The sequence below is a fragment of the Musa acuminata genome, chromosome BXJ3-10 (assembly GCF_036884655.1).
Source record: "Musa acuminata AAA Group cultivar baxijiao chromosome BXJ3-10, Cavendish_Baxijiao_AAA, whole genome shotgun sequence".
Taxonomy (NCBI): Eukaryota; Viridiplantae; Streptophyta; class Magnoliopsida; order Zingiberales; family Musaceae; genus Musa; species Musa acuminata.
In genome coordinates, this window is record NC_088358.1 from 33,184,985 (window position 1) to 33,210,001 (window position 25,017).

At 42.0% G+C, this 25,017-nt stretch overlaps 4 protein-coding genes and 1 pseudogene across 5 annotated transcripts; 4 read left to right on the top strand and 1 right to left on the bottom strand.

Annotated features, from left to right (window-relative positions):
• Positions 1 to 827: 827 nt before the first annotated feature.
• LOC135651644 (protein transport protein Sec61 subunit gamma) lies at positions 828 to 3,145 on the top strand. The gene is made up of 3 exons (XM_065171900.1): positions 828 to 1,004; positions 1,110 to 1,225; positions 2,898 to 3,145. Exons 1-2 carry the CDS (start codon positions 911 to 913, stop codon positions 1,223 to 1,225), a joined length of 210 nt encoding a protein of 69 aa, XP_065027972.1. The 5' UTR covers positions 828 to 910; the 3' UTR covers positions 2,898 to 3,145.
• LOC135651481 (uncharacterized) lies at positions 2,847 to 9,124 on the top strand (annotated as a pseudogene).
• A 138-nt stretch (positions 9,125 to 9,262) lies between these two features.
• LOC135651482 (zinc finger protein 4-like) lies at positions 9,263 to 9,694 on the bottom strand. Its single transcript, XM_065171552.1, has one exon. The coding sequence runs from the start codon at positions 9,692 to 9,694 to the stop codon at positions 9,263 to 9,265; it is 432 nt and encodes a 143-aa protein (XP_065027624.1).
• A 9,373-nt stretch (positions 9,695 to 19,067) lies between these two features.
• LOC135650973 (flowering-promoting factor 1-like protein 3) lies at positions 19,068 to 19,849 on the top strand. The gene has a single exon (XM_065170716.1). The coding sequence runs from the start codon at positions 19,397 to 19,399 to the stop codon at positions 19,718 to 19,720; it is 324 nt and encodes a 107-aa protein (XP_065026788.1). The 5' UTR covers positions 19,068 to 19,396; the 3' UTR covers positions 19,721 to 19,849.
• A 2,313-nt stretch (positions 19,850 to 22,162) lies between these two features.
• LOC135651061 (rust resistance kinase Lr10-like) lies at positions 22,163 to 25,000 on the top strand. 2 transcript variants are annotated; one of them, XM_065170851.1, is made up of 3 exons: positions 22,163 to 22,618; positions 22,946 to 23,515; positions 23,598 to 25,000. In XM_065170851.1, exons 2-3 carry the CDS (start codon positions 23,452 to 23,454, stop codon positions 24,785 to 24,787), a joined length of 1,254 nt encoding a protein of 417 aa, XP_065026923.1. In that variant the 5' UTR covers positions 22,163 to 22,618; positions 22,946 to 23,451; the 3' UTR covers positions 24,788 to 25,000. The 2 variants fall into 2 exon arrangements, with proteins under 2 accessions (XP_065026923.1, XP_065026922.1); XM_065170850.1 differs by having other exon boundaries at positions 23,447 to 23,515.
• The last annotated feature ends 17 nt before the right edge of the window (positions 25,001 to 25,017 follow it).

Below are 25,017 nucleotides of genomic sequence, written 5' to 3' on the forward strand. Positions count from 1 at the left end.
TCCTTTTGTTCTCTTGTTATAGCTCATTTTATATTCTCAATATGTCAAATAAATAATTGTTTGAGTATCCATAGTCCTTCAAAATGATGTCTTCTTTGATGTTTCTGCAGTACACATTGATTATTGGCAAACACATAAGTATTTAATTAGAGTTTCTCTCATAGCAATGCTGATATGTAAACGATACAAGCATTCGAGGGAATGTACATGTATTTACTAACAATCTGTAGGGTAAATATATTATTTTGTGAACAACGAGAAAACTATAACGCGAAGATGAATTCCCCTAAAAGCCCATACTTTTGAAATTTTTTCACTCCTACTTTGAAAAATTGGCATAGAGCCTTCGTTCATGTCTCTATCGAATTCATTATCGTTATATTCTATATAGTCATCTTATCCCAGATCAACATAGTTCTCACGTAAAAAAAAAAGAAAGCACGAAGATGATAAGTTTGATAAGGGCAATAGGATTCATGAAGATAGCAACGACTCTTGTATCACATCCTTTCTCGCGTAAGGACTATGATTAACGCACAGAGAGGCAAGACCGATAATGTCCGACAACAACCCTCGTGTCCTTCCTTTCTCGTGCAAGTGCAAGGTTAGCAGGGTTCACGCGAGAGGTCCGATAGGGTAAAGGAAAATAATTATTTATCAAAAATAAATTATTTTTTAAAGTAGGGAATACTTAGTGAAAAAATTTCAAAAATAGTAGTTTGTTTTTTTGGGGGAGAATTCGCCGTATCGTGGATCCATTAGAATGGACGGCTCCGATTAAACAGAGAGCTTTCTTAAACCGTTTTTCGATCATCTCCTTGTCTTCCTCTCTCTCTCTCTCTCTCTCTCTCTCTCGATCTCTTGATCTAGTTTTAGGTTTTTCGATCCGCGACCTTCTCTGATCCCGCGAATGGATGCCTTGGATTCCGTCGTAGATCCTCTGAGGGAATTCGCAAAAGACAGTGTCCGCCTCGTCAAGAGATGCCACAAGCCCGATCGCAAGGGTGAGTTACGATCTGCAAGATTTGGTTTTTTTTTTTTTTTTTGTATGCAGTAGATGTTGCTCTTTCTATTGATTTTGATTGGTTGTGACCCGTTTGAGTCTGTAGAGTTCACGAAGGTGGCGATCCGCACGGCGATCGGTTTCGTGGTGATGGGATTCGTTGGCTTCTTCGTGAAGCTGATCTTTATCCCGATCAACAACATCATCGTCGGTTCGGGCTAGGTAAATTGATGATAATCCGTCTGTGTCGTCAATCTGAGTTGCTTGTTATGGATTTTTTTAGGTCATAATACTTCTTTTTTTATAAAAGGATTTAGATATTCTCTGTTGTGTTTCATAATGTTTGTATCTTCAGATTCTTAAATTGATCCTTTTTTGAATTTGGTAGCTTTAGTAAGATGATCTTTATTGCTGATATTCTTTCAATTGGGCATCCAATATGAACTTATTCTTCAGTCATGGTCTCAGTCGGTAAGGCGTCTTGGTCCAACAGGCTATCTTCTAACCCTAGTTTTCTAGTTGCTAGTATGTTTAAGTGGTCATGGTAACAGGTTAATAAATTATCTCGCTTCAAAAATTAGTTTTCAATGAAAGATATCACCCATGTGAAAGAACATATCCCCTTACGTAGGAAGGAACTGGCTGCCGATTCCATCTTCTTGATCTCCAATTTTGATGGAACATGCAATCTTGTTATGCTTTATTTAAAAATATTATGAGGATTTACAACTCTTTACGAGAATCTTTGAATCATATCTAGGAATTTGTTTATGCAGCACAAGGGAAGTTATACGCAGACTGGAAAATACTGGTGTTGTGTACCGATCTGCACAGTATACAAAACCATGGTTTCCATGTCTTGGAATTTCGATGAAGTGAAATTTTACCGAGCTCGTATATGGTTTCAACACCACATATAAAGTGCAAACTTAGTATCACTGTGTGGTTTTTGATGTACTAAATCCATTTCCTTGACACGAGCATCAATTCAATAATTTTTTAACTAACAAATAAGGGTATGGACTAAGGGTAGGATAATTTTTTTAATTTGAAAATAGATTAGCTTCCACGATGAGCTGCTTTTTTTGTGTGTGGGAAGGGTGGTATTGCATGAATGTACAACTAGAAGTTTAATGGAAATTACTAGTGCCTATAATTTGTTTTGCTAGTCATGCAAATGACAATTCGAAAAGAAAGCTGGATTTTCTTATGCATGTATGGCATGGGGAGCATGTTGCCTTATAATTTTTTTTTTAACTGATGCTTTAGGATCTTGCATAATTATACTTCCTTCATTGGAAGTATAATTATTTTACAATGTTATTATTTTAGTGGAATTTTATATGTTGTGCTTTAGTTTGTATGATTTTTTTTTCTTTATTGTAATAACTCACTTTCCTGATCAAATCTCCGATATGACGTCTTGTAATATGTTTGTTTATGTCATGAGGTGTTTCTTGGTACATTTTAAGAGGATAATGACTAGAGATGAATATGTACCTCTCTTTCGCACTTTTAATTATCAACTATTTATCAAAAGGAGATTTTGTGCATGATAGAGTTTTTAATCTGGGAGCAGTAGGATAAATATCTACTCTTTGGATGCTGGTAGGCCCTCGTTATTCTCATCTTTCTCTTATTACCATCATATCATTGTCAATCTAGCACCAGATTGCCTAATATTTTAACCCAAGATAAGTCTTTTTTGGGGGGAGTTTTGAGCTTGACCCACTTGGCGTTGTAGTTGTGAATCACAAAATCTTACATATTTGAATAGTTATCTGTCATTATGTCTGCATCAACTTAACCTCTGTGCACTCAAATGAAATGACTCATCCCAGAGATGGATGCTGAAAGCAGTCCAGTTTTATTCGATGATGTTTTCTTGTCGCAGGACTCGCGCTTGAATTTTCGGGACAAGCATGAAGTTTATATCGACCGAGAAATCGATTTGCCGTCTTTGGCATTCTTGACTCGCCGCAGCTTTAGCATCAAAGGAACAAACAAAGATATTTTATTTTACTTTTTCGTGTATGCATTTCTAATTTCATAATTTTTGCTATTTTTTCCTGTTTATGCCTGAAATTTACTGATGTAGACTGATATATCATCTTTGGTCAAGACAAAGTGTTGGTTGTTCTAGTTCCTTAAGAGTGAGATTCACCATATACTCATGTGGTGATTAGGCATGAAGCTCCCCACATACTCGAATGCGCCAAGAACCTATTATGGAGTGGGTTGTCAGGTGACGATGATGTTGTGCTCCTTCAGTTTTCAGATATATATTTTCTCATAGCAAATTGATTCGTTGCTTTGGTATAATATCATCATTCTTAGTTTGCAGGTGTATATTCTGATAGAAAAATGCTTGTGTTTCTTTGACAGTTCAGCTTCTTCTAACAAAAAATTCTTCTTTCCGTAACTTTCTCCTCACTTTATTTTCTACCACTTCCTGGGTACGTGGTATATACTGTATGTATGTACTCGTGTTGGTGCATCGAATCGTGTGCATAATCTACATTGAACTTGATGAGGATATTGAGTTCTATATTGATTGATTTAGGAGTAGAAGAACCAAGAGTTTGTAAGTCCGTTGGGTCATCTTTACTTTCAAAGATATTTTTTTTAGAGTTTATGAGATCTAAAGGGATAAAATCATATGGGTACGTTTTCCGTCTAAAACAGATAATTCTTATCGAGATCATGGATTAACATGCTATCATTTTGGTCACATCCATTCTTTATTATACTCGTGAATAATTAGACAAATTTTCATTCGACTATAAACAATCAACTACTTTATTAAAATATCATGAATATATTTAATTTCTTGTCTTCGCCATGACGTAGGTAAAACAAACCCTCTACAATCAACTCAAGTGAGAAATCAATCAACAAATCCAATCTTATTACCAAAATATGCTCAATTGCTGCAATAGATTTCACGATACAAAAATAACTTTTATCAAAGGACACTCTGCCTCAAAGCATGGACAAGTGGCCACCGTTATGTCAGTGTCTTATTGGGCGACAGGCTGGACTGTGAGTCCGTTTGCGCCCCGCCTGAAGAATAACCCGGTCTTGTAAACGGGTTGCATGACCACAAACCCGCTATTGACCAACTCCGGGCCCTAATTTTTGCGACACGAAGAGCAAGTCCACCGCACTAGGGATTCAGCACCACCGCCTTCCTCGGAGCTTCGCCGCTGCCGGGGCTTCAACCTTCCCGCTAGGAACAGTGTGTAGAATAAAAAATGTGGAATCTTGCCAGGGTATCGGGGAATCTGCGGCAGTCTCGAAGTTTCCTCGGTGATTCATTCGCCCATTTCTGCTGCTCAAATCGGTCCCTCGTTCCTTAAGGTTACGATAGTTTCTGTTTAGATGGTTTTTTTTGTCATTATTTATGAAATCAATTCGTGTGTTTAGCAGGGAGGTTTGCTTTCCACTACATGTAGAGGTTTTACCACCCTCGAGTCTCAAGAAAGTGCAGGTGTAATCCCACCGGAGCTGCTAACGACTACTACGACTGTGCTTAGGCCGGATCGTGATATAGGTAGCTATTATTTGGGGAAGTGCCTTTTCTTATGCTTATTGCTGATCATATCGTATTTTTTGTCGTCAACTTGTTTTGTTGCAGTGTCCATTTTGCTGCATTGTTATCGCTTTTTTTTTTTTTTGGTAGTATTTGCACATCATTTTTCTTCCATCGTGATTTTGCTGCATGTAATAGCGGCTAAGTTGCATATGATGCTTACTGATGACTTAGTCTTGATTAATATATATTTTGGAAACATAGCTATTCATTGAATCCTTAATGTAGATAATAGGCGGTGTCTAAGCTACAAGGTAAAGTCAGAGAGAATTTTTTTGCTGATATTAAACATAAAAACTAATGGAGAGAAGAGGATAGAAGATGCAGGAGAAAAGAGAAGTTGTTTAGATTACCGTTTCTCTCCATTCCTATCCAATTTCGCTAATTCTGAAGAGTAGAAAAAAGGTTCTGGGAGAGAATTGGATTCTCCTCACTTCTTTCTAATTTTCCTCCTACTTTTGCTTCTAAATGGAGAATGTTCACTTCTCTTCTCTCCAGCTGTCCTCTTTGCCCCACTTCACTCCATCCAAATGACTCTGGTTGCTCATGAAGCAAGTTATATTCTTTTGTGGGTAGCTGTGTCACGATGGCTTTGGTGATGTCTCCTACTTCTGGACATGTTCCCCAGATAGTGATCATGTCCTTTATAATCAGCAACCAGTCACTTGTAATTATCTATGTCAGATCATTTTACACGTAGTGAATCTTCCATTGGGATTTCAATTGCTTTTTGATTCTCTGCCACCTATTAGCATTAGTATGCATAATATTTTGATCTAGAAGTGCTTCAATAGTTAAAGAAGATTTTTTTTTTTCATTAATCTTCTGTTTTTCATCTCCTGTGAATGTGTTTGTCCTGTAGGGCAATACGCAGACCTAGTTACTAGGGTGACAAATTTTCATGGTGAGGATAATGGCTTCATGGTTTTGGCTGGGGATGTTTTTGATGTGCCGATTAGAAAGGATATTATCCACCGTGTTGTAAGGTGGCAGCTTGCTAAACGACAACAGGTAATCTACAGTACTCATGCTTCTAAATTAGTTGCACATTAGATTGCTGATCGGTCTTGATATCATTATTTAATATACATAGTATTTCTCATCCCAGGACATGATTGTTGTGGATTTAATTTGGAATATGAAAATTTCACTTTTTGATGACATTTTGTTGATCAAATTATCTTTTTCTATTGGCATTTGATTTACAATAATGCAACAAACTAAATAAACCTTTATGATCTACTCTCAGGCTGGTTGGTTGGGTGGATTTTAAGGGTACTACCTGCAAATAATTCAAGGTTGTTATTTACTTCTGCAAATGCTTTAGGTCAAATTCTCTGGAGTCCATGACTTAGTTTGTATCAATTTTTGTTACCTGGTCTTAAAATATCTTCGTTTGACATGCTCGAGTCACTCAGATAGCTTTTCTTTATCTAATCTCAATTGATCCTGCCTCTAATGTACTGTCAGTCTGAATGCTTATTGGTCTTTTTCTCCCATGTTGCTTTCAAACTGGTCAATATCAATAAAGCAAGCTAGTCTTATTTTTTGGTCTCGTAAATTATGGGGAATACAACTATACACCAGATGCACATCTTTGTTTTGGGCATTCTAGTGTTGTTATCTGAGCAATATCAATCCAATAGTTAAGTTGCAGATCCATGTTATGGAAGTTATGTTTTGTGATGCCTATTTCACATATTTCATGTTTAACACCCATTTCTTTGGTTATTAGTTCAGAATGCATTTGCTGAGTATGCTATTCTCATTACTGAAGCATCCATGTTATATACTCTTAGAACCATCTATATTTGGATGAGGCTCAATCATGAGAATACTAGCAAGTTACAAGTTTACATGCTAGATATGTATTATGAACGATGGAGGATGCGTATAAATCTATTAATAAAAATGAAAATAAATTGCACTTTACTGAATCCTTATATGGCATGATGCTCATTTGCTTGTAAATGGATCACTCTTGTAAGATCGTTCGTTCCCTTTTTTTATTATTGCGGTTGAATCTTTACTGGATACTAGATGTTTTGTCTAATGAGAGGAAATTGTTTATGTAAATCGGGAAGAATAGTACAATGTAAGGTTCGTCATAGCATGACATATCGCTCGGTATGGATGGTACATACCGGTTTGATAGGGGATCAGGATGGACGGTACATACTAATCTGTCAGTACACTCCACTGTATAATATGTCAGTATGTTTGTATATACTGTACCAATGACTGGTCGGTATATCAGTACAAACCGGTAAGGCGAACATGGTACTTTGGTCAGTTCACAAATTTGCATATATTTTCTGATAAGCCTTTTAAATTTCTAACCTGCAGAAGTGTCTCTGTTTTGTTTTTGTGTTTTTCATGCAAATGTATATTTTTTGTCAATAGCGAGTTGAAGCATGCACATATTGAATATAAAGATTTGCAGCATGGCCTGTATTATCAAAACTGAGACATCCATATTGGTTGTCTTTAGTTTTCTGTTTAGGACTAATTTATTGGACCATTTTTGTTTCACATCATCATATATTATTTATATCAGGGTACACACCCGACGAAAACTATTAGAGAAGTAAGTGGGACAGGTAAGAAACCGTACAGGCAAAAGGGAACTGGAAGAGCATGACATGGGACTTTGCGTGGACCTCAGGTTACTAAAACCTTTAGCATCTGCTGTATCAGGCTTGACGCAAACCTATCTGCTATCTTTGTCCTTTCTAATAGGAATAATCTAACCAAGTGCACATTAACAGTTTAGGCATGGTGCCACCATGCATGGGCCCAAGCCACGAAGTCATGCAATTAAGCTGCAAAAGAAGGTTCGACGATTAGGATTGAAAATTGCATTGTCAGCTTGAACAGCCGAAGGCAAGGTTAGTCTTGTCTTGCTTTTCTTCCCTCCATTCTTACATTTTAATCTTCTGAACTTTTAATGGTTTTATTCTTTTCCTATTTTGGATCTATATGATGAATTTCTGGTTAATCCTTTTGATCCTTTTTCCTTTAGCTCATTGCTATTCCTGTATGGTGTTAGACTAAAATTTCCAATAATTGCAAGATTTCTTTGATATTATGGATTTGAAATACCCACACTGCATTTACTGCAAATTAAGCTAAACTCACTGTTCCTGTTTAGAAGATTCATGGCCATATATGCAGGGTTGTTTTTTACCGAATATATTAGACAACTTGCATCCGTTTTAAATAATATATTAGCTGCTTTCATGTTGCTTCTTATATATATTACCTGTATTTTCTGACGAGGAACAATCCTACTGGGTATACTAAACAGCTTATAGTTTTCGAGGATTTGGCAGTCCCTAGCCAGTCAAAACAAAGAATATTGTAAATCATGTTGCCCAGATGGAAAACACAGAAGGTTCTATTGGTGGATGGTGGTCCTATAGATGACCAGCTGAAGTTGGCAACAAGAAACTTGCATTATGTGAAAGTGTTGCCATCAATTGCAAGTCCACATGGGTTCATACAAGTGAATATTGCAATCATGATCAACTGCACAATTGGTGAACTGGAGTTTGGTTTCATTTGGTTGATTCAAGTCTTTATATCTATTCATATTTTCATGTGCATGCAGGGCCTGAATGTCTATAGCATCTTGTTGCATGACACACTGGTGATGACTCGAGATACTGTTAGTAGGATAGTTGAGCGGATGCACACTCCCATTAATTGTTGATGTCATCCCAATTAGAGGAGGAAGAATTCATGCTCCAGCCATTGTAGGTATGTTATGGATGAAATAAACCACTGACTGATAGAGAATGAATTTAATTTGCTCTTTGATTTCAGTTTGAGCTTTGCCTAGTCAATTTAATGTACTCTCATCATATGCAAAGAACCTTCGTCCAAATTGACCTGCCATTTCTTTTTTGTGCTAGGACAGCCTACACTATTGGATGTGCCTGATGTTTTGGTATTTGCCTGCTTTAGTTGCCAAATGACTAGAGTTGGAAAAAGCAAAGAGACTTTTGTGTAAGCTTTCTTTCTTTTTATTGCAGCATCGTTGTAGGACGAGAGTGTTTTGCCTGCAATCTTGATTGAAGAGAGAGACAGAGAGCTAACAAATGTCCTGACATGACAATCCATGATTGGTTGGATACCCAAGGAACCAAACCAGGAGACAATATGCACAGTTTTAATTAACACATGCTGCCAGAGTTGAAGCACAAATGGTGTAAATCGCCTGCAATCTTGAGTGAAGAGAGAGAGAGAGAGAGAGAGGAAATGTACTGACATGACAACCCATAATTGGTTGGATACCTCCGCAGGCAACTTCATCACTTATCCAGATCAACCAACAGGAGTGGGGTGTTTAGCTGATCGGAAGCTACAGCAGGTTGTGATCATGGGAGATGTAGTTCTTTGCACTGCTAGTGACAGTATGAAAAGTTGTAATGTAGCAAAGATTTGAGAATTGTTTTGGTACTAGGAATCTACATTGTCTATGCAAAAGGACTCTAATCATTGCTATCAAACCATTGACACTGCAAGAATATCCATTTACTGAGAGAAAGAGAGCATATTATGGTACTCGTAGACGTCCAAGGACATGAGAAAACCCAGCTCGAGAACTCTTGTGGACCTGTCGATTTAGAGCAGAAGCAGAAGACGGAAAAAGCTGCGAGTAGGATTCATAGTTTCAGCGACAAGTCTATCTCCTCCGCAGTCTTGCCTTTGTCCTCCAAAGGTCCGTAAAACCCCCACCATTTCTGCTCGGTGGTCTCCCTCCAAGCTACGGTCGTCACCTTTCCGAGACCGACATCATGGCGGGAGTAGTGTTCTTTCATGAACTCCACCATGCTATGCCGGCCAAAGGCCGAGCCATCACCAACTCCCGCAAGACTCATGCCGGCATGCGGGCCGACTGCGGTGGGCATCTCCCTTCTCCTTTTCGCAAGGCTTCTCTCCAGCTTGTGAGCGTTCTGGTGGCCGCCCAGCGCTTGTGAGCTGTAGAACTTCCTGTTGCAGTAGTGGCAGGAGAAGAACCGTTGTGGCTCAGGCGGAGACATCGGCTGCAGTGCTAGCTCCAGGTTAAGATCATAGGCCTCTAATTCCACTTCCATGGAGAGAGAGAGAGGAGCGGATGAACAAGGAAATGTGTGTGTGGTTATCCCTTTAAGATGAATGAGTACAGAAAGTATCTCAGCTTGAAATGAGGAGGAAAAGGGAGAAAGGGAAATTAAACAAGGCGTGGCAAGAGAAATGATCGAGCGAAGGAGACAGGAACAGGAGAGAAGAGATCAACGTGTGGAAGCGGAAGGGGAGATGGGGGGAGTGGGAGAAGAGATCACCCCCTATTTATGGCTGCACCGGAGCTCCGCGTCGTGTCGGTACGTGGGCTAATGGCCTTCACCATTATTTGGTGCAGGAAAAGGTGACATGCCTTCTCTCCCGCTGTCTCCTTCTCCTCTATCGCTTCTTCACTCGGTCCCCCCTCGATTCCCTCCTTCATTTCGTCCCATCTCTCTCTCCTGGAAGAAAGTGCATGTGACCAAATAGATACGTAACATATGTGCCATCACATCCACTGTTCAGAATCCAAGCATGCATGCACGGCCCAAATCTTCTCCTCACAAAAAGCCACCTGTTGGAACAAAAATCTAAGGTTCACACCCCTCACGCATTTGAGCTTCTGCATCACTTTGTGGTTCTTGACGAAAGCTACATGCTATCTATCATCTTTTCATTCGGGAAGGAAGACAAATCAGCACATGTTTCCTAAATGATTCTCGCATGAAAAAGGAAGGGTACGTATAAATCCCTGCAGTAGAGCACTAACCTTATCAGATATCATTCCCACACCGTATGGTTCGGATGGCTCGGTGGACGGAGTCATGCACATCCATCGTATGTCTTGGGCAACGTCACCTCAAGTGTCTCCGGCGGCACGAGAGCCACTCGGGTCGGGGGCGACGAGGGCCACGCCAATTGAGCTCGTGGATGAAGTAGTGGGGCCCAGCTTTCTGTGGCTGCTGTTGGGCTGATGGCCCATATTCAGCCCATGTGGGCTTTATCAGCCCACAGCTCACACCCCCTCTTAACCTAACCCTAATTAATATTAGGGGGGTATGGTGGCTGCGTTTTAGAGGCAGATTAAAGCTATAAAAAGGCAGCAACGAGGCAGATCTTTGTAGCGACGAGATTCCAAAGAGAAGAAGGAGAACAAGGCAGAAGAGAAAGAAAGGGAAGAAGACAAGGACAACGCAGAGAGACTGTTCACAATCATCTAGCAGTGTTCTCATCTCAGGTTAGATCAAATCTACAGTAGGCTCTTGCTGTGATTACTTGGGAGGTTTTAGATATTGTGGGCAGTAACGTGATCCTTGTATCCCAGTTATTCTCTTGTGGTTGTTGCTTGGGTTTTGGGCAAGAGATTGAGATTTGTATATTCATTATTCTCATAGTGGATTATCTCTAGTTTGCCCCGTGGTTTTTACCCTTCACATTGAAGGGGTTTTCCACGTATATCTTGGTGTTTTGTTTGATTGTGTTTCCATTTTATTCCGCTGCGTATTTTGGTCTTCTAGTATTTGTTCCTATACAAAAGTTATTCCTGTTTATATCCCCATCAACTGGTATCAGAGCGGGGTTTTGGTGATTTAATTTTTGTATTTGAACATGGAGGCCAGTAATATTTCTCGCATGATTAGTTTGAATGGAAATAATTGGATGATATGGAAACCAAGAATGGAAGATCTCTTGTATTGCAAAGATTTGTATGGACCTTTGCAAGGGGATAGTGCAAAACCTACAACTATGATAGATGATGAGTGGAAGAGGTTAGATCGAAAAACAATTGGATTTATTAGACAGTGGCTTGATGATAGTGTATTTCACCATGTTTCTACTGAAATTTCTGCATATTCTCTTTGGAAAAAATTGGAAAGTCTCTATGAAAGAAAAACAGCTGGCAACAAAGCTTTTTTGATCAGAAAACTTATGAACCTAAAATATAGAGAGGGTGCTTCTATTGCTGAGCATTTGAATGAAATGCAGAGTATTACTAACCAGTTATCCTCTATGAGAATGTCTCTTGATGATGAGTTGCAGGCATTGTTACTTCTCAGTTCATTACCAGAAAGTTGGGAGACACTGGTGGTTTCCCTTAGTAATTCTGCGCCAGATGGTATTGTCACTATGAGTCAAGTAACAAGCAGTTTGTTGAATGAGGAGTTGAGAAGAAAAAGTTCGGCAACATCTCAGAATGATTCACAGGCACTTATCTCAGAGAACAGAGGAAGGTCAAAGTCTAGAAGCAGTTCACGTATGGGTAGGAGCAAGTCAAGATCAAGAAAAGATATTGTTTGCTATAACTGTGGTGAGAAAGGACATTACAAGAACCAATGTAAGCAACCTAAGAAGAACAAGAAAAAGGGAAAAGAAGTGGAGTCTACAGAGTCAAAGGATAATACTACAGCTACAGTGCAAGGTGGTGATTATTTGATTTTGTCTCCTTCTAATGATATTTTTTCTTGTGTGTGTCAGGATCTTGAGTGGGTGATTGACACAGGTGCTTCTTATCATGCTACACCACGGAGGGAGTTTTTTGCTACATACAGGTCTGGAAACTTTGGTGTTGTCAAGATGGGCAACTATGGCACAACAGACATCATTGGCATGGGTGATATCCATTTAAAGACCAACCTTGGCTGTAAGTTGGTACTTAAGGATGTGAGGCATGTGGTTGACTTGAGGCTAAATTTAATTTCAGTTGGAATACTAGATGATGAAGAGTATGAAAGCAGATTTCACAGAGGGCAATGGAAGCTCAGTAAGGGTTCTCTTGTTATAGCTAATGGAAAGAAATGTCATACTTTGTACAGGTTGCAGGCTAAAGCTTATGGTGAGCAGTTAAATGCTACAGAGAAAGACTTTAGTATGGAGTTGTGGCATAGACGATTGGGACACATGAGCGAGAAGGGGCTGCAAGCTCTTTCCAAGAGAGAGGTATTACCAGATCTCAGAGGTATACATCTGAACCATTGTATTGATTGTTTGGCTGGTAAACAACATAGAGTTTCATTTGCTAGTGCTGCTTTGTCTAGAAAAATGCATGCCTTAGACCGTGTTTATACAGATGTATGTGGTCCTTTGAGGACAAAAACTCCTGGTGGATCTGTTGATATTCTTGGTATAAGTGGTGCACTTTATTTTGTCACTTTTATAGATGATTTTTCCAGGAAAGTTTGGGCTTATGCTTTGAAGACCAAATATCAGGTTATTAATGTCTTCAAAGAGTTTCATGCCAGGGTTGAAAGGGAGACAGAAAGGAAATTGAAATGCATAAGATCAGATAATGGTGGTGAGTATATGGGATTGTTTAATGACTATTGCAGGTCGCATGGGATCCAACATGAGATGACAGTTCCTGGTACACCTCAGCATAATGCAATTGCAGAGAGGATGAACCGCACCATCATGGAAAAGATCAGATGTATGCTTTCACAGGCCAAGCTACCCAAAAGGTTTTGGGATGAGGCTTTGAGGACTGCAGTTGATGTGATCAACTTATCACCATGTACAGCCCTAGATGGTGATGTTGCAGAGCATGTATGGTCAGGGAAAGATGTTTCCTACATGCATTTGAGAGTGTTTGGTTGTCGTGCATTTGCACATGTTCCAGATAATGAGAGGTCCAAGCTAGATGGTAAGTCTAAAGAATGTATTTTTCTTGGTTACTCACATGATCAGTTTGGTTACAGGCTTTGGGATCCAGAAAAGCAGAAGATGTTCAGGAGTAGAGATGTGGTCTTCTTTGAGGATCAAACCTTTGAGGATTTGAAGAAGAAGGCACCAGCCAAGACTTCTGTAGAAGGATTAGCAGATTGTGACCCAGTTATTCCTCCAGTATATCAGGGTGATGGGGGAGATGTGCAGGAAAATAGTGTAGAGCCTGATATTGATTTACCTGCAGGACATGTTGAGCAAGAAGAAGTATGAGAGCAAGTTCCCGCAGAACCTCAATTGAGAAGATCTTCTAGACAACGTCAACCTTCCAAAAGATACTCTACAGATGAGTATGTGATGCTTACTGATGCAGGTGAACCAGAGAGTTACCAAGAAGCAGTTGAGAGTGAGCAGAAAGAGAAGTGGTTAGTTGCTATGCAGGAAGAGATGGATGCTCTTCAGAAGAACCACACTTATGATTTGGTGCTGCTACCAAATGGAATGAAGGCTTTGAAGAACAAGTGGGTTTTTAGGTTGAAGACTCAAGAATATTGTTCTCAACCAAAGTACAAAGCTAGATTGGTTGTGAAAGGCTTTGGTCAAAAGAAAGGTATTGACTTTGAAGATATATTTTCTCCTGTTGTTAAAATGTCTTCTATTCGTGTTGCTCTTGGTATTGCTGCTAGCCAGGACTTGGAGGTTGAGCAGTTAGATGTGAAGACAGCTTTCCTTCATGGTGATTTGGAGGAGGAAATTTATATGGAGCAACCAGAAGGCTTCAAAGTCAAAGGTAAAGATAATTTTGTCTGCAAGTTGAAGAAGAGCTTGTATGGGCTAAAGCAAGCTCCAAGACAGTGGTACAGAAAGTTTGATTCATTTATGACAGAAAATGGATACAAAAGAACGGCTTCAGATCATTGTGTGTACATCAAATGGTTTGGTGAGAATTTTATTATTCTCTTACTTTATGTTGATGACATACTTATTCTTGGAAAAGATATGTCTAAAATTGACAGGTTGAAGAAGGAACTGAGTGAGTCTTTTGCAATGAAGGACATGGGGCCAGCAAAGCAAATACTAGGCATGCAGATTTCTCGTGACAGGAAAAACAAGAAGATTTGGTTGTCACAGGAGAAATACATCGAGAAGGTATTGGAAAGATTTAGTATGAGCAATGCTAAGCCAGTTGGTTCTCCTCTTGCAGGTCACTTCAAGTTGTGCTCAGAACAGAGTCCGTCAAGTGATGAGGAGAAGGAGAAAATGCAAAAGGTTCCTTATGCTTCAGCAGTTGAAAGTTTAATGTATGCAATGGTATGTACGAGGCCGGACATCGCATATGCAGTGGGTGTTACTAGCAGATTTCTTGCAAATCCAGGCAAAGAGCACTGGGCAGCAGTGAAGTGGATTTTTAGATATCTCAGAGGGAGCTCTAAGGTTTGTTTAAGCTTTGGAGGTGGACCACCTGCGTTAACAGGTTACACAGATGCAGATATGGCAAGAGATATAGATACGAGGATGTCTACTTCAGGTTATGTACTTACTTTTGCAGGGGGAGCTGTGTCATGGCAATCCAGGTTACAAAGGTGTATTGCTCTCTCCACCACATAAGCAGAATATATTGCTGCTACAGAGGTATGCAAAGAAATGTTATGGATGAAAGAATTCTTACAAGAATTGGGGCTGAAACAGGAAAATTATGTGGTGCATTGTGACAGCCAGAGTGCCATCCATTTGTGTAAGAACCCAATGTTTCATTCCAAGTCAAAGCATATAGATGTCAGATACCACTGGATTCGAAATGTATTTGAAGAGAAGCAGTTGCAGCTTCAGAAAATTCATACAGATGACAACGGAGCAGACATGTTGACGAAGACCTTAACAAAAGAAAGACAGGAGATATGCCGACAGTTGGTCGGTATGGCTTCACATTGAGGAGTCATGGGACAGCCTCCCTTATGGGCTGAAGGGGGAGGTTGTTGGGCTGATGGCCCATATTCAGCCCATGTGGGCTTTATCAGCCCACAGCTCACACCCCCTCTTAACCTAACCCTAATTAATATTAGGGGGGTGTGGTGGCTGCGTTTTAGAGGCAGATTAAAGCTATAAAAAGGCAGCAACGAGGCAGATCTTTGTAGCGACGAGATTCCAAAGAGAAGAAGGAGAACAAGGCAGAAGAGGAAGAGAAAGAAAGGGAAGAAGACAAGGACAACGCAGAGAGACTGTTCACAATCATCTAGCAGTGTTCTCATCTCAGGTTAGATCAAATCTACTTGGGAGGTTTTAGATATTGTGGGCAGTAACGTGATCCTTGTATCCCAATTATTCTATTGTGGTTGTTGCTTGGGTTTTGGGCAAGAGATTGAGATTTGTATATTCATTATTCTCATAGTGGATTATCTCTAGTTTGCCCCGTGGTTTTTACCCTTCACATTGAAGGGGTTTTCCACGTATATCTTGGTGTTCTGTTTGATTGTGTTTCCATTTTATTCCGCTGCGTATTTTGGTCTTCTAGTATTTGTTCCTATACAAAGGTTATTCCTGTTTATATCTCCATCAGCTGCGACGCCATCTTATGAACGACACGCACGCATCCTTTCCTTCCATCCTTCTTCTGGAGCGTCGGAAAAGGACCCCCGATGATGAGGCCGTGGGCGGCGCATACAACAATTCCGACAGAGACATCGTTAACTATCAGCAGTAGTAGTAAGTAGATGATCCTCACATTATTATTTCATCGACTATAACACCGAAGAAAGCAAAAGAAAGGGAAGAAAACTCGCAACAACACAAGTCCACAAAGATTTACTCCAATCAAGTCAGCAAATTACGACGACATGTGGAGAGAAGAAGACTGTACCACAAACAAAAAATAAAAGAGGAGATTGTTGGATGGACACGAGAGGGCAATTCCATTGGTACCACGATGTTCTTTGTTTTTGGTGGGGCGTCCGGTGTGGGGTTGGAGAGAGAATACATGTTAAGAAGAAGAAGAAGAAGAATGGGACGGGAACCGTCTTCAGCACCGTTGAGATTATCCATAGACGAGAAGCCTCTATATATATATCTCTCTCTCTCTAAATCGTCAGATAATTTACTCTCACTCGATCGTCTTCTACTGTGTGCCAAAATTAATGTTTCTTGTATTTTTCTTTTCGTTATATCATCACCACACACGTCGGGTGTGAGAGAGACACCATGGTCTTGAATATTATGCACATCCATTGCAACGTGGAATAATCACTTGTTTTTCTTTGTTTTACTGATGATTCAAGATTCCTACTCCACAAAAATGATTCATCGTGCATCAACCAACCCATTTTGGCCCTACTCAATCTTGTCACTCGACGCTGAAGTCTTCCCCTCACCCTCACCCTAATCAAGAATCCAAGAGTTCCGAAAACAAATACATCATATGTATGTATATATCAATCCATCCAATATAAAATGTTTAAAAAAAACAACTTTTAATAATAGAGGTCGATTCATATTTCTTCTCGACGACTTCATTTTGCTTAACCTAAACTTCATCCGATCTCAATCTTTGACAACAATCGGTCAAACCATAAGCTCTTAGTATTAAAATCCGTCGACTCACTTTTTCATAATAATAATAATAATAATAATAATAATAATAATAATAATAATAATAATAATAATAAAAATCGGATAACATAATAAGCTAAGGATCTATGATCAAGAAAAAGAATTCATCTATGTCATGTGTAAACCATGACATTCATTGGCCGCGGCCGATTAGATATTTATACGAATAAAATATATATCCATCAACCTCTCGCCATTCTCACCTACCGACATTCTGCCAACTGACACTGGTGGCCCCAGAAGTGGGTCCCGGATGGGCCACCCTCCAATAATTAGAGAATTGAGTAAAATCTTACCCGCGAAGTTCTTTATCCGCTCAACTTCGTGTCGGGAATCCCCTCGTCGCCTGATCTCGCCGATCTCTTTCGCACTGTAGGCGGAGGCTTACCTTATTCTCGCCACCGCAGCAACAAGTTCTTATCCGCAAGGAAGTCACCTTCTAGACCGCGATGCTCTCTTGCTACGTAAAGCGTGGCATGCTCCTCGAGGACTCGGTCGCCTGGAAGAGCGTTGTTACCTGGACCGCCTAGCTCTTCGGCCACGTCCGTTCAGAGATGGTGTCGAGGAACCCGAGGAGCTCTTCGAACGAATGCCCGAGTAGTACATGGGCCCGGCCCATGAACTGTTCCAGAGCTGAACGTGCTGTCCTGGAACAGCATCCTGACCTCGCCTTGTTGAGAGTTGACGGGGCTCCTGCTATCTTTGATAGGATGCCGGGCTGGAATGCGGCTTCCTGTAAGGTGATGGCATCTTGTCATGAACTGAATCGAAGGCTCGAGAAAGCAGGTCTCGATCTCTTCTCGTACACATGCCTAGAAGGAACACCATATCCTGGGATATGATGATGACCGGTTTTATATACAGAATGAAGATTTGAGGAGGGAGCAACGGTCATCCTACAAGATTAACTGGTAAATTGTGGTCACTTGGACTAGGACGATCACGGATATGTTGATGAAGATGAGCAGAACGAAGTGGCTTCCAAGAGGTTCTTAGAGATGTTAAGAAATGATATCAAGCAGCTGCTTTCACTGGAAAAAGTAGCAGTCCCATCGGATTGTTAGCAATACTATGTATCTTCCACTTTTATCCTTTGGACAGTTGTGCTCTGATGAAAATGGAAGCTTAGCAGCCAAGAAGCTCATGGAAGCAGACCCCAACAATGCCGGGAAGCAGACTCCCCTCCTGCCTACTCCGTCTCATAATCGAGCATATTAGACTATTGAGAATGTTGTGAATGTGGTGTCTATGACCCATAGATTTATGCTACAAGTCCTTATGGTTACAATAGTTATAATTATGTTTTGTCATCTCTTCTGGCTAATCAAATCATTTTAAGTTTCGAAATCAATGCAGCCACCAATTGCAGTTGAGAAAGTGAAGTCAGGCCCGACCACTCTATCTTCCTAATATATTATTATGCAGTGAACACACTATGTAGATCAGAACAAAACTGTGAGTTGGATCGTATTTCCACAAATCACGACAGGTAAAATCAAGAATCGAATACGCATCTATACGTATATTTTTAATTTCTTTCGTTTTGATGCTCATGCATGGATGATCACAGATGCATCGGAATACTAGCGAAGGGGGCGCGACGGCCGGGCGACGAGGCGACACAAGCGCGACCCGGTGGGCTCCTCCGCCCGCCCGGCCATCGATGGCGATGGTGATGGTGTAGAAAGGGCACATGGGGCCCACCGAAACTGGCGTTGGCTTTCCGCTGAGATGGAGAACTTACAATAAAATAAAAGCCACTTTTTCCCACGTGCTAATTGGGGCCTTTGTTACTTTGTGACCGCCACCCCCATTCCATAGATATTTCTCTTCTCTTATAAAAATCAAATAAATAAATAAATAAATAAAAATATATATATATATTAATGCTTTCCTTATCTATAATATTTTTATGATAGGCTCAAATTATTATTGATGGGTATTGAGAGACGAAATCAATTGCACGTACAGAATGCCTTCCACGTGCATGGCTCGTGCACTGTAGCCATTCCCGACGAGCTCCCTGCATCCGCATGTGCATGTGGTCCGTTTTCTTATCCATCTCTCTCTCTCTCTCTCTCTCTCTCTCTCTCTCAAGTACATCATTATTAATGAGATAAGATAAGCTGGCCATCGAATAGCTGCTCACTGTTGGTGGCAGCGAGGGAGATCTCACCAGTCGCGTCTACTGCAAAAGGTCCATTTCCCCCTCCTAATAATTCGTGTCGGAAGATCATGTGGATGCGTCAGCAGTAGCACTTCACGGTGGCAAGGTGGAACACCGAATCTAATGACAGAGGGATGGAGGCAGCAATGCCTGCAACGCCTCCGAGCTGGCTCCACACAGTATCCTTCCTCCACGAACGGTCATAGCCACACAGGCCCGCAGTATAGAACTCGGCCTCCCCGCCGCCTTTTCCCACCCCCCCCTACTCCATCCCAATTCCCGCTCCCCCTTCCACCTCCCGCGATCAAGGCACAGCCAGGGCTCGCAGATGTCGGGTGTGTGGGTGTTCAAGAACGGCGTCCTGCGGCGTGTGGAGAACCCGAGCGGCGGCGAGCCCGGCGGCGGTCTCCGTCGTAAGGTTCTGGTCCACCTCCCCACCGACGAGGTGGTGACCTCGCTGGCGATGCTGGAGAGCGAGCTGGCGGAGCTGGGATGGGAGCGGTACCCGAGCACTCCCGACCTGATCCAGTTCCACAAGCGCTCCTCGGTGCACCTCATCTCCGTGCCCCGGGACTTCTCCCGGTTCACGTCCGTGCACATGTACGACATTGTGGTCAAGTGCAGGAACGTCTTCGAGGTGCGTGATGCATAAGATATACACACACAGGTGTATATCGGATGGTGATCATGCCGACGTCGTCCCCGCTAGAGGTCGATCACTAAGTCTGCATGGTGTTAAGAAAGCCTGGTGGTGGTGTAGCCGCTGCTGTGCTGGTTCCGATTGTGCTACTACTGTTTGATGTTTAAGCTGTTTCCTGCATGTCATTGTGCTTCCTATTTGGTGCTTCGTACTTGTTTGGTGTCTTTGTGTGCGTGTGTCTATATATATATATATATATATATATTCTTATTTTTGTACTTTTAAATTTATTTTTTTTGCTATCTTTTTTCTGTCGTCCGCATATATGCTATTTGTCTAATTCATTTGCCATCTTAAAAATTATATTACACTTAAACCATAACTGCCGTTGCTATTGATAGAAGATAAGATTTTCCTAACTATACGAGGAAAATCCTCTATTCTGTTAGGGAAATCCTTCCTCCTAATTTGTATAAATAGGAGAGGGAACATGTTAATAGATTCAAGCTAAAGCTATTTCATTTTTACAATAAAGCTTCTTCAATTATTGTTCTTATCTTGCCTAGAGCAAACTCTCTTCTCATCTTTCCTCCTAGGCGAACAGTAACTGTCTTCTCCATTATCACTCTGCACCAACGTCCGTTCCCTTCCACTACAGTATCTCTAGTGCTGCTCATCAGCACTGCCTCACCTTTCTTCCTCGTTGTAGCTATTTTCCTTCCTCTTCTGCTACAGCTTCCTCCTCTGTTGCAGTTTCCTCCTTTGCTGTAGTAGCATCACTGCAACATTACTGTAGATTTCTTCTCTACCGTCGCAGCCGTCGTAATCACAACCACGACCAACGTCGTTGAGAAAAGCGAAGCTTCGCTCTTGCCTTCGGCCAGCGACCAACGTCGCCGAGAAAAGTGAAGCTTCACCCTTCGGCCAGCGACCAACGCCGTTGCATTCCTAAGAGGCTCCGTGGTCGCGGTAGTCTTCGCTGATCTGTCAACATTCGGCAGACTTAAGGAGAATGAAGGGAACGCCTGTGCCATCACAGCAACAGCAATCACAGCAGCAGCAGCGATCTACACTTATCTTACTCATGAAGCCTCTCGCTTGTAAACAATTCTTTGCATCGATCCAAGATTGGTATCCTTGTCAGGAGTACCATCTTGCGGGGGCATGATAGAAGATAAGATTTTCCTAACTATATGAGGAAATTTCTCATTCTGTTGAGGAAAATCCTCTATTCTGTTAGGAAAATCCTTCCTCCTAATTTGTATAAATAGGAGAGGGAACATCTTAATAGATGAAGGGAGAGAGAGAACATCTTAATAAGGGAGGGAGATAGAGGGAAAATCCTCAATCTCCCTCCCTTCATCATCGGGACATTGGCAGTACTATATCTTTGATGTTGCCGTCACTGACACCATCGCTACTATTATCATCGGCATAACTTTGGTTATATTACCAACGTTACAATGTCCTTATCATTGTCACCATCATTACCGCTACACTGCAACTATTACTATTATCTGTAAAGGGACAGCCACAAGCACGGGGAAGGGAAGAGCTGAAGATACGCACGGCAAAAGCTGTGGACGAGCGCCTCCGCGCGTCGACGCATCGGGCGATGCCTCTCACTCTCTGGTGTCCTCTCCCGGCCGTAATGCGCGTCGTCACGCTCCTTCCCCCGGGGGCTGGTGAAGTGTCACTGCTGCTTTCGTGACCGAGACACACGGTGGTCCTCTGCACATGATCTTTACTATCAGCATGAGTAGTGCAGTGATGACCTTTTCAGCCCGCTGCCTGCTGCCTGCCATGCATCGATGAGACTCCATGGCTGAAGAGGCAAAGCCACAGCAGGGTCTTCAACTTTCGGATGGGGCCATCATCACTTGTAGCAACGAAGCCAATATCACTATCACAATCATCGTTTCAAGAACCATCATAATTTAATTTGGTTTCAAAGCTGTTGCTTTTTTTTTATCGATCCCATAGTTTCCACTTTTTGTACGCTACGGATGATCGGCACGCTCAGCCTTCTGCACTCGATCCTTGAAGCAATATAGATGTTTTCGTTAAGAAAACAACTAAACAAGTCAAATGGAGTTTGGTTGCAGAAGAGATTGCACTATGGATCTCGTGCCAGATATCTTCGCAATCCATGGCCTAATTGTCAGAAGAGCACAGTGCCGTACGTTCCGTGTATCTCTTCCCAACTCCTTTCGTTAGCGAGAAAAGTCAAAAGCCACCTGTTACTTGTTCATATCTTAATAGAATTGCTTTCACCGAGCCATCGAGAGAAGGAAAAGGAATGGGAAAGCAACAGGTGAGGCATCCATTTCAGAGGACGTCCGGTGAATTACTCCTCTCAAAGACGTGCAAAACACGATTAATCTAACAAATCTGATGGAGAAATGCCGATCCTCGAGCCATTTTTTTATGTGGTTGATCTTTCAGGATGGATGCACAACCTACAAAAATTGCCTACGAGTTTGATGAAGTGCGCGATGATTTTCTGTGTGTGGAGACGGTCAGAAACCATGTGATTTGCCACGAGAGCTGATACCTCGCAGCTTTCGACCCTATTATTCTATCGCCCAAGAGGCACTGCTTCCGTGACTTCCTATTGTTCTGCCCGTCCCACGAAAGAGGACGGCAGCAAACTCCTATACGATCCGTATAGTACGTTTCGATGCAAGCTTTTGGCTTCGGGAAAGGAACGGTTGACTTCGGAGTGCTCCTCCCATCCATACAAGTCCGTACGTAGTGTCCAGCTGTGAGATGGTCTCGTCTATGTTTGCACGTCTCAACTAATCCCAAACAATGCCTACGACTCCTGTTGAATGCTTCCTCTTCTTCTTCCATGAGCTCTGGCATCTGCGTACGCATCTCTGAGGAAGAAGAAGACGGCACAAAGAAGAGGTAAGTACGATCTTCTTTTCTCCCTCTTCTTGTAGAATAGGTTTCTGTGCCATGCTGTTCATCCAAGAGATGATGGGTCTTTTCCCTTTTTCATTTGGGATTTAGATTCCAATTGTTAATCCTCTTCAAGTAGAAAATTTATAGGCTAAATTTACCAGAGGAAAAGTTAGAACAGCTGCTGTTGGGGCATCAATTCCTAAATAAATGTATATGGAACAAAAATTTTGTAGAGCCTTGATCACAGTGCACCACTGTTCAAGGCCCTTTTGGCTATCTAGTTGACCAAAATTGTTTTCTGGTACATTGATGTGAGAAATTTCTTGACAGGGCTCATAGATACAGTTTATGAGAACATATTGCTACAGAGTAGTCACCCTTCAACCATGCTTTCGGTGAATCCTTCTTGTTCTCTTCCGAGTGAAGCAGTCTTTCTAGTCAACCAACAAAAACAGAGATTCCAACTGGCTAATTTGTCATGCTTCGAGTTCATCAGCACACCATCCAATTTTAGTTATCAGCCAAATTCAGGAACTAAGTTGATGGATTTGATTTGAAACTTTCATTTAAAGAACCTAAAACAATTGAGGTCTTAAAGTCAAGCATCCACACTGCATGATGGTTTTGGTTCTTGGTGTTTGAGATTGGTTGAGCGAGAGGAAGATCAATATAGCTTAGCTGAAAAGATGAGCAAAATGAGTTCATGTCATTGCTTAGATCAATTCGGTCACAAACCATGAAGAATTTGAAAGGACTAAAACAACAAGATTAAGATTAAGAGATCTTCTCATACGTGCCTGTCCTCTCTTGACTTTGGTATCACTTGATCAGGTCAGATGTCGACTTCGGACTCATCAACCTACAACAAAGTCTCTCCTGCGGTCACTGTTCTTGCCACCAGTAAGCCAACAATTGCTACAGTTCATGCCAACCTTCCACTGTTGATTTCTCGCACTATCGACATTGCCTTCGAATTTTGCAGCCGGCATAATCGCAGGAGGAGCAGCACTCATTGTCATAGCCATTCTAATCATAAAATGTGTGGAGAAAACCAAACAGCAGTCGGTCTCTGCAGAAGAGCAACTACCCACCGTCAGCGCAACTAGTTCCCATGGCTCTACCTTGAGGAAGGACGTGACCGTAGACATGGAGCCCATCTACAAGTTCCTTGAAGACATCGAGAAGGAGAGGCCCGTGAGGTTTACCCCTCATCATCTGGTGCACTTCACCAATAACTACGCAGAGAAACTTGGCTCAGGAGGTTTCGGAGTGGTCTACAGAGGTCGGTTCCCCAATGGAGTGAAGGTGGCGGTGAAGGTCCTCCATGGAACCACGACCTCGGATAAGAGAACTGAGGAGCAGTTCATGGCGGAAATCGGCACCATCTGCAGAACTTCCCATGCCAATCTGGTGAGGCTCTACGGATTCTGCTTCGACAAGATAACCAAAGCATTGGTCTACGAGTACATGGAGAAGGGGTCGCTGGATCAGTACCTGTTCAACCACAACGACAGGATCGAGTGGGGAAAGCTACGGGAGATCGCAATTGGGGCGGCCAAGGCGATCCGATACCTGCACGAGGAGCACGAGCGGTCGGTAGTGCACTACGACATCAAGCCTGGAAACATACTTCTCGACGCGGACTTCACCCCGAGGGTCTCCGACCTCGGGTTGGCCAAACTGTGCGACCGTGGCGACATCCCCGTCACGCTGACCGGAGCCAGGGGGACGCCGGGATACGCTGCCCCGGAGCTGTGGATGCCAATGCCGGTGACTCACAAGTGCGACGTGTACAGCTTTGGGATGGTTCTGTTCGAGATCCTGGGGAGGAGGAGAAACCTCGACGTCCGGCGAGGGGAGAGACAGGAGTGGTACCCCAGATGGGCATGGCAGAAGCATGAGCAAGGAGATCTGGAGAGCGTGATTGCGGATTCTGGAGTGGAGTACAAGTACCAGGACAAGGCCAGGACGATGTGCAGAGTGGCACTGCTGTGTGTGCAGCACCACCCTGAAAGCAGACCTTCGATGAACAGTGTCGTAAGGATGCTGGAAGAGGAAGAAGAGATCATCGCCATGCCTTCCTCAAGTGCTTCGAGCCAAAGTCCATGGAGTTTTGGGGCAGTGGAAGGCTCAAACAGCAGAGGAAGTGTCACAGGCAGCAGTAGATCGTAGTGTGTTCTCTTCTCATCTAATTGTTCCGATTTGCTTTCTTCCTTACTCTGTTTCTTCTTTCCTCTGAATCCCAATGTATTGCAAGAATTCATGTGATTCACACACACCAGTGAGCTTAGAAAGGTTTTACCTCCCAATCTTTTGGGATAAGTAACATCATTTGTGAATAATATTTGTAACAAACGAATGATCAGTAGATTTCTGGTGATCCAATGGTGCATTTCTTTGAA